Below are 18147 nucleotides of genomic sequence, written 5' to 3'. Positions count from 1 at the left end.
CACCCTTCCATCCCTTCCCTCCACTCGCCCACAGAGTCTCCTCGAGGAGGGCCAGCTGTCCCCGTCCCCAGCGCACACGCATGCACGCACACACACACATACACACACACACACACACACACGGGTGCACGCAGACGAGGCTATTACGTGCTGATGTTCCTGTGCTCATGGGAGTCCCTCCTGCTGCCGTTGCCGGCTTATCTGCCAGGCCAAGTCCTGGCAGACATTCATTGAGACCCTGTTCCAGTCCTGACCTTTGTCCCAAGGCAGAAGTGGGTCTAGAAATAATGGTCATTTGCTCTGCCCTTTGTAAGGACTCTTGAGTCAGACACTTCTCATCCCTGAGATCCCTGCCACATCTCTAATCTTGCCAAAGACGATGCACTGGGGCTACCCAGTTTGCGTGGAAAGCCAAGAAGCCACAGGAGGGAAGTGAAAACTTAGCAAGGCATAGGGATCAATGATATTTAGAGACTTTGAAAACAAAGGAGTTTCAGTGTCCAGAGAGCTAAACTCTAGTGGAGCAGGGGCAGCGTGGTCAGAGCAAGAGAAGAAATTAAAAAGGGCAAGAAACACCAAAGTCCAATGATGAGAAACCCTGTTGCCCCCAGATATAGCCACCTCCCTGCACAGGGCTTGGTTATCTGAGACAGAACCATCCGAAGGCTCTCATGCCCGTGACTCATGGGATGTTTCAAAATGAATGTTGTGGTTAAGAGATCAGAGTTGTCACACCAGGGGTGCCCAGTTTCATGATGACTGTGGGGCCACATCTGCAAACGCCACTCTTTAATCACAATAGACACATGGCTGATGGCCTCCCTGTCACACAGCATCACAAAGCGTGTCCTTGGAGACATCAGTGGGCTTAGGTGTCAGAGATGTAGGGGGCCGTGGAGTGGCTCTACGCCAAGGCTCCCCTCGCGGGACATGAGGGGAGCACAGTGAGAGCTTTATCAGGCCAGTGTCCGCTCACACGGTCAGCACGTGCTTTTGTTCTCTCTGCAAAGAGAAGCTCAAGGAAGCAATCGGTCCAGTGAGCAGGTGAAATCTGGGAGGGCTTCCTGGAGGAGTCCTTGGGTCAGACTGGGATAGCGCCAAGGAAGGAGGGGAGACTCAGCTGCAGAGCTCATCGAAATCTAGGAGTTGGGATCACGTGGAAATTGGCTTTGCTGGTGGCTGTCAATGACCTCCTGGAGAGGTTGTGAGCCCACTGCTGGAGCCCACCCTTGTGTCAAAGAGGGACCCACTTAGTGATCAATCAGTCCGTTAAGGATTAGAATTATGGGTCAATCCATGACTTTCCCTCGACCCAGAGAATCTCAAAATAAAAGAAGTTCAGGGAAACCCAGGTCAGCTCCTACCCCACCACCATGTTGCTGACGGATCCTTGCCTTCCCCGGCCATCTGTCCCTGGATGGAGTTTACAGATGCTCCAGTAAGTGAAAGGGAGGGGAGACATTAAAAGTGTGTACTGGCAGGTTCTATTTATACAGCGTTCAAAAGCAGCCAAGACATCTTGAAAGGAAAGGAAGCCAGGATGTTGTTTGCCTTTTTCTGGGAAAGGTGAGGACAAAGATAAGACACTCCAGGTGGCTGGTCACGTCTGTCTGTGGGGCAGGGGGCTGCTCCCACTTTCTGGAAATCCACTTTGGGTTCACACACTTTTCAGTATGTATTTTATACTTTGATGAAAAATGTGCTTTTTAAAAAAGTGCAAAGTTTGCCTGCCTCTGGCTTTACTCCAACCAAGGAGACTTTCCAGCTCTCCTGGATGTCCTCAGACTGCTCACTGGAAAGAAATGATGACTTTTCCTCTGTGACAGAGGCAACAGCTTTGCTTACATTTTTTGTTTTCCTACAAGGAAATGTTAAATTTAATTCTGGCCAGTCTATTTGTTTTTCTAAATTAACCATTGCCAGAAAACAGACTGTGGGTGCTGAGGGGAGCGTGCGAGCGAGCGTGCGTGTGTGTGTGTGTGAGTGTTCCCTTCCTATAATATTATACTTAGCAATGAAAATAAGTTGGAAGACGTTCATACACTTCTAGCTAGGCGGAGAGACTTCCCTTTCCCCTTTCCATCAGTGTCTCTGGCATAGAGTGCGTGTTCAGTAACTATGTGTTGAATGCGTAAAACATTGAAAAAAAAATCAATGGATAAAAGAAAGTAGGAGAATAAGAAAGGCTTGGACCTGTGTCTTTATTTGCAGGCATCATTCAAATACCTTCCCTCGTGGCTTGTTTTCTGGACATTGCTAAGAGAGATCAGAAAAGGGGCATCTGGTCTATTTTTACGCCATCACTGCCCCAAGCCCCCCCGATGTGGATGCTAGGCTAGCAAAGACCGCATCCAGCACCAGCACGGCGGAGTGGCTTGTCCCCAGGGCTCACGGGACCTCCCTTCCCCAGCTCAGATTCAGGCGGCTTGGCCCACTGCCACACGTTATCAAAGTACAGTCCCTTTGGGGAAGTCCCCATCTGGTGATGGCCTCAAAATGTCCGCTCTGAGCACTGGGAGACCCCTTGATAAATCACTCTGCCATTTACATTACGTCACCAATAGTAGCAACTTTAAAAACTGGGCCAAAGGGTCAGCTTCGTTGATTCTCATTCCTAAGCCTACACATTGTCTCCCAGAGGCAGCTGTCTCATCTTTTAAGGCCCCATGGCACATCCCTGTTGGCGGCCACAGAAGCATGACTAGCTGTGGCCTCATTGAACTGTGTAGTTTAGTTCCCCTGGTGACCGGGCTCTGGCCTAGGTCTATGAGCAGAGATGCCTTCTCACTCCCCGAACCTTCAGGCCACCAGCCCCATTGGGCCAGCAGCCCCGAGGCCCTGCCCTGCTACGGGTCAGCCCCAGGGTTGGGGATGGCTAGGCTGGGGTTGGCCAATACAGAGTAAGGGAACCACCGCCGTTCCCTGCCATGCCTGGGGTAGACATCGCTAACCCACCAAGACGTAATTTCTCCCTGAGTCTAGAGAAAACCTTGGAACCCTTCCTTGTCCAGAACACCAAATGGGCACCTGCCCCGAGTCACCTGCCTCTGAGCCCCATTACTCCTAGTTGCTACAGACAAGGCATTCTCTGAATTTTACTTCAGCCTATGAAGACCCACTTCTGTGAGGGGAACCAAGCTATGCGAAAACCATGGATGGGAACTCATCACTCAGTAAGCCCTTCCGTGCACAGCACAGTGCCGGGAAGCGAGGGCTCAGGGGGAGGCCCACACCCCCTTCCTTCAGGCCGCTCATGGTGCTCCTGGGGGTCAGGACGGAGGTACCACCGCGTGGTCATAAGGCAACTGGTCACAGAGGCTCTCCAAGGAGGCCCCGCCATGCACAGAGTGGCCGAGTGAACAGAGCAGCCTGGGGTCAGGGAAGCAGGAGCAGCAAGTTCAGGAGCTAGCCGAGGTTCCAGAGATTGGGGTCCCCGGGCACATGCATTTGGGAGGTGGAGGCCCTTGATGAGGGAGCCCTTAAAGGTGACCCTGTTCTGGGGCAGGAGACCTGGGATGGGTGGAGAACCACTCAGAATCCTAAAAATGGGCACACGGTCCTCAAGGTCGGAGGCGGCCCTGATGACTAAGTGAAGGGGCACCGAGGCCCAGATGGTGCGTCTCTTCTCCCTGGGGGCACAGAGCTTGCTGGAGGGAGCCGGAGGGAAGGCAGGCCCGCAGGGGAGTCCCTCCTGTGCTGCAGTCTGAAAACACGGGGCCGAGAGGAGGTATGGACACCAAAAGGAAACTCACAAGTGGTTTCTAACCAGGAACAAGGTGGCACTGGAGTCTTGGGAAGTGCCACGGAGGGGAGGTGTGGGCTTAAAATGGAACCCAGTGTAGATGCAAGAGAAATGGAAAAGCTAATGATGGTGGCGAGGAACCTCGCGACCCCAGCTCAGGAAACCCAAGGACACCCCCCCCCCAACTCAGCGGAGGGGGCTACACCTGAGAGCCTCATTCCCAGTGTTTCTCCCACATTAAAAACACAGTTTCCACATCCCAGCTCATTTCCTACCTCCTGGTTCTAAGCCGTTTCCAGTATGAGTGCTAACTTGGAGCCAAATAACGAGTTTTCCTGGTGCGTGTGACTCATAGGAAAAAGTGTCTTTTGGGCTATTAAAAGAGTCGGTGGGGGGGGTGGTTTAAGCATTTGTGTTCAAAGCAAATTATATAGAAACTAAGCAAAGTGCATGTCATTCTGGCACTGAATACCGCTTTCCTCAAATAATGAGGCAGGGAAAATGAGCTCTGTAGTTAACATCGTGCACAGATGTTCCAGAAAAGGATTAAATGCGTCAGAACAATGCAAATGAAAAACTTGGCTTACACAGGTCAGTCCGCTGATGACGATGGGGCAGATGTGTTTATCTGTGAAACTCATACGTGCACAAGAAACGGAGCCTGTGGGCTTCCTGGGACACACTGGATGGTGCCTGGAGAGCCCCTTCCCGCCAAGGTGGGGGACAGGCTCCTCAATCTGACAGTGACGGTGATGCCATCAGTGACTTCCTTCAGGCAGAGCCTGAGGACCACCTGAGACTATCTTTGGCGACAGGACCCCCTGCTTGTGTGATAGACGTGAGTGTATTCACAAAGTATCCATTGAGGCTAGAGAGGTGCAAAACGGAGCCAGTAAACCACCAATTTCAGCCTCCCCCGACCCTGCCCTGCTGCCCCCAAGCTACCACAGCTTAACGGGGGACTCTTGACTGAACAGAGAGAAAACTCACAGCAGAGAGCGGACCAGGGAGGGGAGGACACACTGTAAGTCCTCAGCTAACAAAAACATGGAACCTAGAGGCAGCCTCAGAATCTTTCTTAACCCAGCGTGCAGGGAGCTATGACCAAACCAGCTGGAGCGGACACAAGAGAGGAATCCTATCGGCCATCCTAGGGATGGGAAGCAAAATGCCTTGGGATTCAGCAGACCCGAGTTCAAGTCAGACCCCGTCACTTGCATCATCTCTGACAAGATAGTTCATCTCCACCTTGAGTTTCTTCATCTGTAAAATGGAAACAAAACCAGCCCCGGAGTCCAACTGAGAGTACAAAGTGCCGTTATCAGAATTACGGCACTTAACACGCAATTAAATGGTGTCCATAAAGCTGAGATTACTATTTTTGACTGCTCTTTCGAGAATTTCTAGAATTTATAAGTTTGGAGCGTATAAGAAACTGAGCTAATTCTATGAAAGCTTTGTGCATTTTCCATTTGTCTAGGAAATTCACGATGTCCTCTGCTCTCATGAAACATAAGAGAGGATGACCTGGTCTCATTTAGACACATTTTAAACATGATGTTTTGAAGGTCGGTGTGGTTTGGTAATAAATTTTTCTGAATGAAAGGAGTACTTTGTGCATCATGTCTTTTACTGGACAGAGCAAGAGTTCAGAAGCACATGGCTATCTCAGGTTATAAACTACATCTTCACATTTTCAAGTACTCCAGGGGCTCCAAGATCCCGATAACCTTATGTCCCATAAAGAAAATTGCATTCAGGGCACTCTGGGTGATGCTATGAAAAATCGTATCCCTGAGGCTTTTCCTCCAGGATATTATGAGTGTAAAAACCAGGTATTGTTTCATCAATCCGCACGGTTACGTTACCTTTTAAAAAACGCCAGCACAGTTTCATGAACCGGAACCGTCTGGATTTTGTGGTTCAGTTGCAAGAAGACCCACAAAAGTAGCGTTTTCAGAAGATGAAACTCGTTAAAAGTGAACAGCCTGCCAAAATGAAAGAGAAGAAATTTGAGGAGTAGCAACAACTCAGGCCATTCGTAAGAAAAAACAAAGTTAAGAATGAGTTTAGGGGTGCCTGGGTGGCTCAGTGGGTTAAAGCCTCTGCCTTCGGCTCAGGTCATGATCCCAGGGTCCTGGGATCGAGCCCCGCATCGGGGGGTCTCTGCTCAGCAGGGAGCCTGCTTCTCTCTCTCTCTCTCTCTCTCTGCTTGCCTCTCTATTTGTGATCTCTGTCAAATAAATTTAAAAAAAAAAATTAAAAAAAAAAAAAAAAGAATGAGTTTAGGAAAGAGGCAACACCACCCCTGAGTCTGCAGGTCACTTCAGACAAAGAGATGTTAAATGACGTTCTCAAGGTCACGGGACACAGTGACCCATGGGTGATCCTTAGAGTGAGCTGGGATGTGACCCTCAGCAACCCGCTCCCCACTGGCTGTGCTGCCAAGCCAATGGCCAGCTTTAAAGAGACAGGAGTGCCAGAGATGTTTTCATCTGTTCTTTCATTTAATTCCATACAACAACCCTGCAAAGTATGTTCCTTACTTATGTAGATAAATTCAGACTGACCCTATATTTATTTAAAATTTTAATATTTCATTCATTGTGGGTTTTTGCATTAATTTTGATTTTAAAATACTGTACCACAATATACTTATTGTATATTGGTGCCCCTCTTAAGTTTTGCACTGAGATAAATGCCTCCATCATCACTTCCTAGTCCCAGCTGGGACTGAGGGCAACGTAACTGACTTGAGTTCGCAGGACTGTGGGGGCAGAGCTGGGCGGGAGTCAGTCCAGCCTCCCGCAGATGCTTGTATCCATAGATAGTGGTGACAGCAGGTGCTCAGGTTTCCTTAAGTGGCATGCTGTTTCCTGTCGCTGCTCTAACAAACCGCCATGAACCAAGTGGCTTAAAACAACACACATTTATGATCTTATGGTTCTGGAATTCAGAAGAACACAATGGCGCTCACTGGGGTAGGATCAAAGTGTGGACTGCATTCTTCCTGGGGACTCTACGGAGAACCGTTTCCATGCTTTTTCCAGCTTCCAGAGGCTACCCACATCCCGTGGCTTAGGGCCCTTCCTCCATCCTCAGGCCAGCAGCACAGCACCTTCCAATCTCTTTCCTGGTCTCACTTCAGTGCGCAAGGATCCTTGTGATTACACTGGGTCCACCCAGGTGATCCAGCAAACCCTCCTCAGCTCGAGGTCATCCCTCTGCAACCTTCCTTCCCCTTTGCATGCAACCGAACATATTCACAGGCTCGGGTTGGCATGTGGACATTATCGAGCCGACGACATACACAGAGATCATTAGCGCAGGGCCTGGCACGGAGGAGCGAGCTAACGAACGGCACCTCAGACTCCCAAGTGACAGGGCTGGGTCCTGGCTGTGGAGCCCACGCTTTGCCCGCAGTGACAGGAGACTTCTTATCTAGAAACAAGTGGTGAGGAGGAGTGTCACTCCCTACAACGTCAACTCTGTAACATAAGGAGGTCTCCCGGAGAGCTGCTCCAAAGCCTCCCGCCAGCTTGATTATCTAAGAAGTCATTCCAGCTGGTCTTAATACCCTCCATATCTTCCACCATGAGCACAGGGATGGCACGTTTGGCTCCCTAACCTATCAGAGCCTCTGATAGTCCACCACTTTGAGTGGTCTTGGTGGGTGGGACCCAAGCTAAATGGTGACTCTAAAGGAAGTGGAAAGGTCGCCCACCCACCTTTCACACTATTTCTGGCCACAGGAGAATGTCTCTTTGCTTTTGTTTTCAGGCCACCTACAGATGCATGGGTTTTGATGACAGGATCACATTTGCCACTGTCTGGGCAAAGACGGGGCGAAGGGATGGGGGATGTCACAGAGCCTGTCCGTACACGATGTGCCCACACAGAACTCCGCCAGTCCACCACCAGCTCTGGCTGGGGAGCTGCGTGACGCCTGGTGCAGAATCCAAGCCCCAGGTCCCCAAGCTCGGAGGTTCTTTGGGACCTCACCAAAGAGGAGCTGGCAGCAGCATGGGAAGAGTCACCGGGGCTCCAGGAATCAGGGTCCTGGTTGTACTTTTTTTTGCGATAAGGGTGGGATACGCCTGGTCTTACTTTATTATGAAGGGTAATTGTTCAAATAAAGTCCTCTGTCTTTAAAGATCTATTTATTTGAGAGAAAGAGACAGTAGGTGCGTGTGTACAGGTCGGGGAGGGGTGTCAGGCAGGCTCTGCACTGAGCGTGGAGCCTGACACAGGACTAACTCAGGACCCTGAGATCACGACCTGAGCCGAAACCAAGAGCTGGACGTTTAACTGACTGCACCACCCAGCTGCCCCAGTCCCTCCATCTTTAGGCCAAGTTCCAGTCTCCTGAAGTACTAGTTCCTGCTGAGGACATTCTAACATATTTTCATTTACTCAAGAGCTCTGACGGCCTCCCAGAACCCAGAGATCCTGGACTTCCCTCCAGCACAGGTGAACATCTGGGCTGTTCTACTTGTGTTTACGGGTGCTCAGTAGTAGCCATTGGGAGGTAAGTGGTATTTGTTCATGAGAAAAATGTTAACAAGACACTGCTTGTCTTTTTTTTTTTTTTTAAGAAAATTATACATAAATAATAAGAGCCCCCCTTTGAGTACAGACTATGAAGAAAGCTGTATCAGGGCAAACAAGAAACCATGAACAAGGATCCCGAATAAATAAAAAAGCAAAATAAAACAAATGGCTATTGGGAAGGGAATGAAAAATTGCTCTCTATTCATTCACTGGCAGCCTGCACAACTTCAAATTGAAAATGCTAATGAGATAAGCAAGCATCGACATGGAGAGAACACGTCTCATTGTGCCAGAAAATGAAGGAGGCTGGAGAGCACTACGGTCACGATGAGAACATTGATTCGAAGTTTAAGGTTTTAAAGATTTTATTTATTTATTTGACAGACAATGATCACAAGAAAGCAGAGAAGCAGGCAGAGAGAGAGGAAGAAGCAGGCTCCCCACTGAGCAGAGAGCCTGATGCGGGGCTCAATCCCAGGACCCTGAGACCATGACCTGAGCCGAAGGCAGAGGTTTTAACTCACTGAGCCACCCAGGCGCCCCCAAAGTTTAAGTTTTTACGAAACGATATTACACGTTATTTATAGATTATCTAAGAAGTCATTCCAGCTGGTCTTATGGAGTAAGAATACAATCACAGGACTGGGTTCACGCAGGCCCGGGACAATGGTCTGATTGTCTTGGGGAGGGGGAGAGGCCAAGAGGATGCTGGGGAGGGAGCATGGTCGGCTTCTGCTTTGTTGGTGATGTTTTCTTTCTTACGACAAAATGTCACTGTTCATTTTGGGAGGGGCGTCCAATCGTGTGTTCTAGTCGCCTCCTAACTTTAAAATTGTTTTACAATAAAAACTAACCATCAATATCCTTATTGATCTTGATTATCAAGATCACAGAGCACAGCGGTGGGCCGGGCTGGTCATTACCCGGGGCTTTGAGGCCGCTCAGACCTGTGTTCAAATCCCAACTCTCATGCTGTGCGCAGGGAAACTGGGCCAATCTTTTCCTTTCCTACACATGAAAAGGCAGATAACAGCACCCACCTCACTGCATGGCTGTAGGAGTTAGGCCAATAACCCACTCAAAGTGTCCTGTATACAACAAGTGCTCAATAGTTGGTAGCTGTCATTGCCATTAGCCAGAGAACCATCAGCTTCAGGAAGAAGCTGTTTGAGAGCCACGCCCTATGGTGCTCCAGATGTTGTGGGACTGGCTCGCCATGGAGGACAAGGGTGACTTCTCCTGGGAATTCCTGAGCCCTCAGGACCGATGGTATCATGGGCAGGAAGCCTGGGAAAAGTAGACAGAGCCCGGGTTGTAGGGCGGCTCTCCATATAGATAGGAACTGGACAGCTGGCGGAGTTTTCCATTTCTCCTAAGTCTACCAGGAGCTTGGCTTCCAGAAAAGCAGAAGTTGGAATGAAGCTTTCATAGTATGGTTCACAGAACAGGGTAACCTAGTGCTGACCTCTGAAGAGAAACTGAACTGGCAGCCGAAGGCCCAGGCGAAGAAATGAAAAACCAGAGGCCCCAGAGGTCAGGAAAGCTGTGTGTAGTTTATGCAAGGCTGTTTACGAAACCCAAAAAAAAGATCAGGTCAAAGGGGCTTCAGAACGAGAAGGTGAATGGCCCAAAAGCTGAAGCATCTGCTGAGATGGACGTTGTTCCCACGAGGCTTAGAGACCCACATGCCATGACCAGAAGCTGGGGGACGGGCCGCTGTCTACCCTAAGTGGGCCCAGCGGGATGGGCCATCCCTGACCCCTCATGTGCTGGCATTTCCAACAGCCCCTCTGGGGCCATGTGACTTGCCAGGACAACCCAGTCCCAGCTAAGGTCTGGTTGCCAGGCAGCGTGGCCTCTGGAACAAATGACGAGATAGTGTATTGCGGAGGGAGGGAGCCTGGACTTTGTAGCCTGAGCTCTGGGCTTGAGCCAGCCCTACGTTTTATTGTCCCTCTTATCCTTGGGACACTAACTGCACCTGTCACACAGGGCCGTGGGCTTGAAAGGGACGGTGCACAGAGCAGGGCACCTACGCCAAGGGGCTCAATAAATGTGAACTCATCTAAAGGCGCTTTTTTTTTAAATTAACATATATTGTATTATTAGCCCCAGGGGTACGGGTCTGTGAATCGCCAAAGGCAAGGGAAGCAAGGGCAAAAATGAACTATTGGGACTTCATCAAGATCAAAAGCTTTTGCACAGCAAAAGAAACAGTCAACAAAACCAAAAGACAACTGACAGAATTGGAGATATTTGCAAATGACATATCAGATAAAGGGCTAGTATCCAAAATCTATAAAGAACTTATCAAACTCAACACCCAAAGAACAAATAATCCAATCAAGAAATGGGCAGAGGACATGAACAGACATTTCTGCGAAGACGACATCCAGATGGCCAACAGACGCATGAAAAAGTGCTCCACATCACTTGGCATCAGGGAAATACAAATCAAAACCACAGTGAGATACCACCTCACACCAGTCAGAGTGGCTAAAATTAACAAGTCAGGGGATGACAGATGCTGGCGAGGATGCGGAGAAAGGGGAACCCTCCTACACTGTTGGTGGGAATACAAGCTGGTGCAGCCGCTCCGGAAGGGTTTGTTCTTAATCAGCTGCGGTCCAAGGTGGCAGACCCACCAGCCAACCAACATGCCCAGGTGAGGCGCCCGAGCCTGGGTAAATGTCTCAGACCCCACCAGGCACCAGGTATGGCCAGGCCCCGATTTCCAGCACCTTCTGTTCTCCACCTCCCTCCAGCTTCAAAGCAGGTGGGGGCTGACACCACCACGGCGCCCCGCGACCGAGGAGCCTCTGCCTGGGGGAACGTGAACAGGAGGTCAGAGTGCTGCCAGCTGAAAGCCTCCAAGGCACAAGGGCTGATGACTTGCTTGAGGTCACGCAGGGCCCTTTCCCCTGTCGCTGGGATGGCTCTGGACTGTGTGTGTAGACAGCTCCCGGGGAGGGGCGGGAGGAGCAGGACCCCGTTCCCACATCAGTCATGTCTGCCCAAGCTTGTGCGTCTAGACACTTGACGTGGAATGTACTCGACCTCTTTTCCTGCCTCATGTACATTTTGTAAGACCCAATTCCATCACCGAGGCTCTGGCTGTGGTCAATTTTTCCCTGTTCTTGGTTAAATGCTACGAGGGTGCGACAGCTCAGTCTTTCCAAGGGAGGGACAGTGTTAGGAAAAGTCTAAGGGATGCCATGTTTATCTTTTCTTCAATAGTTGTGTAACCTTTGCTCTGCTGGAGGGTGGGGGAGGGCACATGCGGGGGGGCGGGGGGAGCAGCAGGGAGTGGGGCAGAATGACACCAGGAGGTCGCCCAGATTCCCCGGGGTGCTCCTGATAAGACGGTCTCCCTCAACATTAGAACTCTGTTCTAACAACCTCATTACTCTTTAAGTGTGAGAACATCGCAAGCCACTGGGTAAATTCAAACCAACAGTGGAATGAATCTGTTCAGATCTGATTTCTGAAATCTGATTGCTTTCTATGCCATGAGCACGAGTAGACATTTCATCTCTGACATACGGCTACAAAGTTTAGTAGGATTTACTTCTTGCTTTTGAAGTTCACCCCAAGGGGATACAATCCTGGTAACTTGGCAATGGCCTTGTAAGGAGGTCCAAAGATCCTGACAGGTAAATACAGCCTGTCGCCCTAAACCAGAATGTTCTAAAGGAGAGCGCTGGGCCAATGTCGTCAGCTATTAACATCAATGCCACATCGCGTATTGTTGGTAATTGCACTGTGATCACATTAAAAAGTTCTTTTTATCAGCAAATAAACACGGAAGCATTTAGGAGGAACTGTAGCTGGTGTAGGTACCCTGCCCCCAGAGGCTTCAGGAGCAAGATGTGGGTACGAAACTCCACACTGATGCAGATAATTGAGCAAATAGCAGAGATTGAACAAAACAGGGTAAAGGGTATATAAATATTCTTTGTGCCATTCTCACTATTTTAAGTTTGAAATTATTTTCAAATAGACTATTTTTAAAAATACTTTTCACTTGTGACAAACCCAGAAAGTCCTTTTGACTTCGTTAATGGCATGTCTAGAAATTTAATGTGGGAAAATAGTCCGAGATAGACACACGTACATTGAAGGAGATCAACACGATACTGTATTTATATTGGTAATATACTAGAAATAACCTAAAAGGTCAAGCACTGGGGATGTTTCCATGAATGACTCGAAGGACCAGAAGGAGCCAGCCAGAAACCAGGCATTTCGGGCAGGAGGGAGAGCACACCTGTGGGTGGCAGGTGCTCAGCGGGGCTGGAGTCTCAGGTGGTCCCATGGATGTCTCGTGGCTGCTGAGACGGAGGGACAGATGCGCGCACCAGAGGCCCTTGGGCTAGAGACGTTCTCAGTGGGGGTCAAGAGCAGACACAAGACCCTGAGTTAGAGGTCCCTGCAGTGGTGCAGAGAACACATCTAGGCTCTGGCTGGTGCCCAAGAAGAGAAGCCCATAGAGATGGGCTGGGTCCTGGAGTGTTACTGACGCGCTCGGGGTGAAGGCCAAGTGGGTGTGGAAGGGTTCCCAAGGTTCTAGCTTGAGCAGCTGCTGAAGGAACACAGGGCGGGGCCCCAAGAGTTGGCTGTTAGCTCAAGCTGTCAGCTCAAATGCATGTCTGGGTCAGAGCTGTTCTGGAGTCAGGGCTAAAGATAGAAACTGACTTAGGATAAGAGGTTTTATTTTCTGTTTTCTAATTTTTTCTATTTTCCCTTTACCACCATGAATGTGTATTAATGTTGTCAGGATTTTTTTAATTACTTAGGCAATTTTTGAATTAATTACCATGTGGGTAACGAGACAGCGGGCACCCAGAGCGTCCCTAACCCAGTGAAGGAGTGTGAAGGGATCCATCCCCACTACCCCCCAGCACTCCACCTGGGGCGGACTGGCCAGGATGGCGGGGAGTTTGGGAAGGAGCGGGTGCTGAACACTGGGCCTGGCCATCAGGGGTATGGGGGTGCCCCGCTTGAGCACCTCCCTTCCGGGACCAACCCTACTGCCCCAGGATCCCCCCAGGGACAACTCCTGGTCCCACACACATCACCCCTCGGGACCAGCTCTGACCTGGGGGACCGAAGCACTTTGTGGAGCAGCTCCTGTGGGATTTTCCGGAGGTGGATCTGCGTCCCCACCAGAGGGACCAAGTTCATTTCCAGCCACTTCTCACAGGCAGTGGTGAGCTGCTCTTCCTTATACTGAGGATAAGAAAAGCCAATGCGTTAAGAGATCCCCGAACTCCCAGCGCCCTCTGCTGGCCTGTGACGACACTACAAGCGGGCTCCCAGGTGTGTCCTGCTGTAGACACACTCAAACCTTTTCTTCCAAACACACAAAATGCAGCAGATAACATTTTTGGAATGTTTGCTATGCTCCTGGCCATGCACCAGGTTGATTTAAGTTAATATTCACCATAATCCTGTGTGGTAGGTTCCTTATTATCCCTATTTTTACTGATGGAGAAACTGAGGCCCCGAGATTGCTGCTCTTGCCAACAATCCAAAAACCAGCAAGTGGCAGAGCTGGGAGCAAACCCTGGTGGTGTGACCACAGGGTGGCACGCTGAAACCACTGATCGTGGAAGGGCCTGCAGGTGTACCCCAAAGGGAGGCTGGTCCAAAGAAAACAACAACATTCTCCCAGGGATGGACCTGGACAAAGTCTTAGCACCCCTTGCATGTCCTCGGAGTGACAGTCCTTCCCAAGCCAAAGAGTGGCTGAGAAATGCTGACCAGAATGCAGAGATGCTGCCCACAGAGTGATGCTTTAGTGCCCGATGGAGTGAAGGTGAGGGCACTGCATTATCTTTGACAAAAGAGGCAGTGAGTGCCTTCTTAGAGGCCATCCCAAGGGCACTCTGACATGCCGATTGTGCACGGACTGAACTTGGCAGTCAGATGGACCTGTTTCCAGGTCAATGGCGGCCTCACAGAGGAAGGCTGGGATCAGGCCTGGGGTTCGAGCCCAGCACCGCAACTCAGAACTGACCCTGCTCTGTTTGCTCCCCTCCTTGGGTCTCAGTGTTCTCCTCTGATAATGTGACCCTTATGATGACATCATTTATTCCCAGTAGACACAGTGACTGGCCCCAGGCAGGGAGACACACATAATTTCACCTGACTCCAACAAGAATGTCCTGGAAGATTGCCTGCTATTTTGGGTGAGAAAAGCTGTGCTTTTATTTGTCTTCCTAATTTTTCAGGCTTTTTAATTTCTCATTTAAAAAAATTTGGTTTTAAAATGTCCTTTTAAACAAAAGTCATTTTTAAAATTGTTTCTTTGGCAAAATAAAATATTGGTACAGTTAAGTGGGTGCTTTCAGATAGGTCTGTTTGTTTTTTGTTTTGGTTTTTTTTTTTTTTTTGGAGCTGGGCCTGATGGGTAAAATCCCAGAGCCTGAGGTGCTCCCGAAGTTCCCCAGGTGTGATGAGCTCGGTCCAGGTTATCCTCACCTTGCAGCCAGCCAGGTAGAAGTCCTTGATGGTGCTCGGCATGAGTCCATTCATCATCATGGCCACACATCTGCAGAGAGAGTAATGTGGTTCTTGGAGACCCCCAGGCAGAGAACTCGGCAACCCCAGAGGTTTGCATCAACTCCAGGATGGTAGCAGGGGTGGAACCGAGGTGTGAAAGGGCGTGTGCAGAAGGTGCTGGTCCTGCCCCCAACCAGGCCCTGTGTTCTTCCGGTGCTGGCTTTTGGCAGTGAGACATGCGAGCAGAATTAGCGGGGTTTGGAGTTGGGGTACAGAAATTGGTGCTCCAGGAGGCTGACATGTTCACGTGTGCCCCCCTTCTCATGGTCATACTCATTGGCCAGGCTGAACTGGAATGGTCTGGACTGGAATGACCACAGGCTTCCCCAGATTGGGGGACACAAAGCAAGCCTAAAGCATGCACATACGTCTACTCACACAGCAAGCAGGATCACAGCTGTGCCACTGCAGGTGTGCAATGCACAAAACCAAGGACCAGTACCAGCTGGAACCTCCAGGCACACACCACACCCCCCGAACACTGGATACCTCGGCGGTGTGGGATCCAGACCTAAGCAGCCACGGGGGTGATTTTGCACTTGGCCAGGAGCTCAACTAAGATGGTCTTCGAGGTCTCATCCAGCACCTGGATTTGTGATGCTATCAGAGTAACCCAGGGCATTTCTGTTCCACTATACGCTACACACACACACAAACACACACACACACACACTGAGGCATGTGCTGCCACATCCTGGCCAACTGTACCATCAGCCTCTCAAAGGCAGGTGAGAGCCAGCCCAGTGGCGTGCCTGGCCCACTTGGATCCGACCTGTGACACCCACCACAATTATCTGAAGAATCTTGAGCAAGACCCCTCTGCCCCAGGCAGGCTGGTGTTTGCTCATCTGGGTAATGAGGGCTTATCATCTCCAAAGCCCTTGCTACTCTGACCGTTAAAGCAAGTCGTGGAGTGGAGGAAGGAAAATGAAGCACCGGTCATTCGTAGCTCAGCCCCAGATTGCCAACACCAGGGCTCTGAGAGTGAGCTGCGGCTAAGAATTTGGGCCCAAGGTAGGGCAGCTGGGGCTGATAGACAGAGGCTGCAAACCCTGCTCCAAGAGGAGGCAGACCTTCCAGCTTTCAGGTCAGAGATATCAGAGAACCAGGAATCAGGAAGCCGTGATAATGTTCTCATTATGGCGATGTGGGGCTGTAAACGGGTGGTGCAGGCCATGAACGGGGCATGGGAAATCCCAGCAAAAGCCAGACCTTGCTCCAGTGGAGTTAGCCCCAGAGCCCACACAGCCCAGCTCTGCCTACACCTCTGGTCTCCCACCTCCCACAGCCACCCACCCTGCAGATCAGGCCAAGATGACATGCTGGAGTGTTTCTTCCAGACTCTGGTCCCCTTGGCTGTCACATCCAGGCCTCTGAGAGCCTGCAGCCCTCAGCTCACAGGGCGTCTGCCTCCCCAATAAGACTTCTTGAGACTCCGGATCACGTGTCTGGCTGGAGTCATTTCGGATGCCCCAAGAATGAGATACTGGCTCAGAACTGTCTTTGGGGTAGAATCTGCAGGTGTGCAGAAATTAACTTGGAGTCTCCAGAAATTAACTTGAAAATAGCACAAGTCTGGAGAGATCCTGCCCTGCCCTCTCCAGGGCAGCTGATGTCCTCTCTTGATCAGGACAGGAAGTTCTTGCATTCTTTCATCTCCTTGGATAAAGATCCCGAGGCAGAGAGTGGAACAAGTCAGACGGACCGTCGCTGCCCTGAATCCTTCTCTGTGTGGAATCGCCTCAGGTGCTATAAAATCAGAGTTCGACGATACCAGCTCGATGCTCAGGATGTGAGGGCAGTAGGCACACATCCCAGGAAAAGCCCGAGGGAAGCGACAAAATATTCTAGAAAAAGCGAATCCCATCAACGATTTTCCATTTGGTTCACTCACCCTTTCATAAATGTTACTGGAATGGGGCAGTGTTGCAGGACACTGAAAAGGGAAGACCTAAGAACTGTTCTGGTTAATCACAGGGACCTGTTTACTTGAAATTAATCATACGTAACACAAATGTTCCGTTTGGGATCCCCATCCTTCATTCCACTTTGCTCATTTCCTGTGCCCTGGAGACCTGTGGGGCAAGAAGCTCTAGAGAGCGGGGACTCTGACCCTCTGGTCCTCACGGTTCCCAGTGTCCTGAAGACACCCGAGGCATCGTTCATAAAGGAGCAGATGAGTGACTGAAGGTGTGTTGGATCAAAATGACCGGTCACTGGCCCCCAGAAAACCCGGCCTCACTAAGTGCCCCTTCAGGGAGGGGAGCAGGAAGGCTTCATTCCGTGGCAAGTGGTGATGTCACCACCCCATCTGAGCAAAGCAGAAACGGACAGTGTTGGGGGCCAGGTTCTGCGGCCCCTCGACCTCCTGCAAGCTCTGGCTGCTCTCCTGCGGCCTTGAGCAAGTCACTCACCTCACAAGGGCTCAGTTTCCTTGTCTGTGAAGTGGACATAGTCACGTACCACCTCCCAGGACCGCAGGGAGGATGAACGAGGTCACCCTGGCCAGGAGCTGAGGGCAGTGACTGACTGTGCCCGATGCTCCTGCTCAGAGCACAGCCCCTCACGCCCGACAAAGTCCTGGAAATGTAATGAGCCCCAGTTCACAGCTGAAACCACTGAGGCACACGAAGAGCAAGGATCACCTTACCACAGGGTTGAGCACAGCCCTGGCTGCTTACACCCTAGGTTTGCTGTTGGCTCTGCAGAAAAAAGTCTAATGAAAACCGGGAGCCTGAGTGGCTCGGTCAGTTGAGCGTCTCTTGATTTTGGCTCTGGTCATGGTCTCAGTCCGCCCGCGGAGGTGTGCGCGGTCAGGGAGAGGCTGGTCAGCGACCAGCGAGCGCACTGAACTGACAAGCAAGCAGGGTGGGCGGCCCGGGGGAGGCTGGAAGGCGCTCGCTGCTGGGGCGGACGCTCAGCCGTGAGCACAGCACGTGCAAGTGCACTCACACCTGTGCTCGGTGCAGAGAAACCCAGCTCTCCTCGTCCACGGAGAGAAACGGTCTATGAATGGGCCAGGAGGCCCCCCTCTACCTCGCCCAGGGCTGGTCCGGGCCCGGCGCCTTGCCAGGCTTCTTACCTCTGAAACAGGCTGCTGAGCTGGAGAATGTGCGCGGAAGCCAGCACGCCTAGCACGTCGTTCGAGTTGATCTCCACCTCGCTCAGGTAGAGGTTCTTCAGGGCCGTGGCGAAGGCTGGCGGAGCAGCAGCCGAGAGAGAAAGCCGTCATCTCGGGGCTCTGCACCCTGCGTCCCTTACCTGGGGGTGCCCTCCCCGCTGGACATTCA

General features: G+C 50.9%; 1 protein-coding gene across 1 annotated transcript in view; it reads right to left on the bottom strand.

Annotated features, from left to right (window-relative positions):
• The window catches only part of BTBD16 (BTB domain containing 16), a 42902-nt gene that overhangs the window by 10671 nt on the left and 14084 nt on the right, over positions 1-18147 (bottom strand). Inside the window, exons 7-10 of the mRNA XM_059397729.1 lie at positions 17940-18054; positions 14777-14846; positions 13392-13522; positions 5611-5730 (exon numbers count right to left, since the gene is read on the bottom strand). Of these exons, the coding sequence (XP_059253712.1) occupies positions 5611-5730; positions 13392-13522; positions 14777-14846; positions 17940-18054 (436 nt within the window). The remainder of the gene's footprint in view (positions 1-5610; positions 5731-13391; positions 13523-14776; positions 14847-17939; positions 18055-18147) is intronic.

Source organism: Mustela nigripes, chromosome 4 (genome assembly GCF_022355385.1).
Source record: "Mustela nigripes isolate SB6536 chromosome 4, MUSNIG.SB6536, whole genome shotgun sequence".
Taxonomy (NCBI): Eukaryota; Metazoa; Chordata; class Mammalia; order Carnivora; family Mustelidae; genus Mustela; species Mustela nigripes.
The sequence above is the reverse complement of the archived record's forward strand: the minus strand, read 5'-3'. Positions and strand labels throughout refer to the sequence as shown.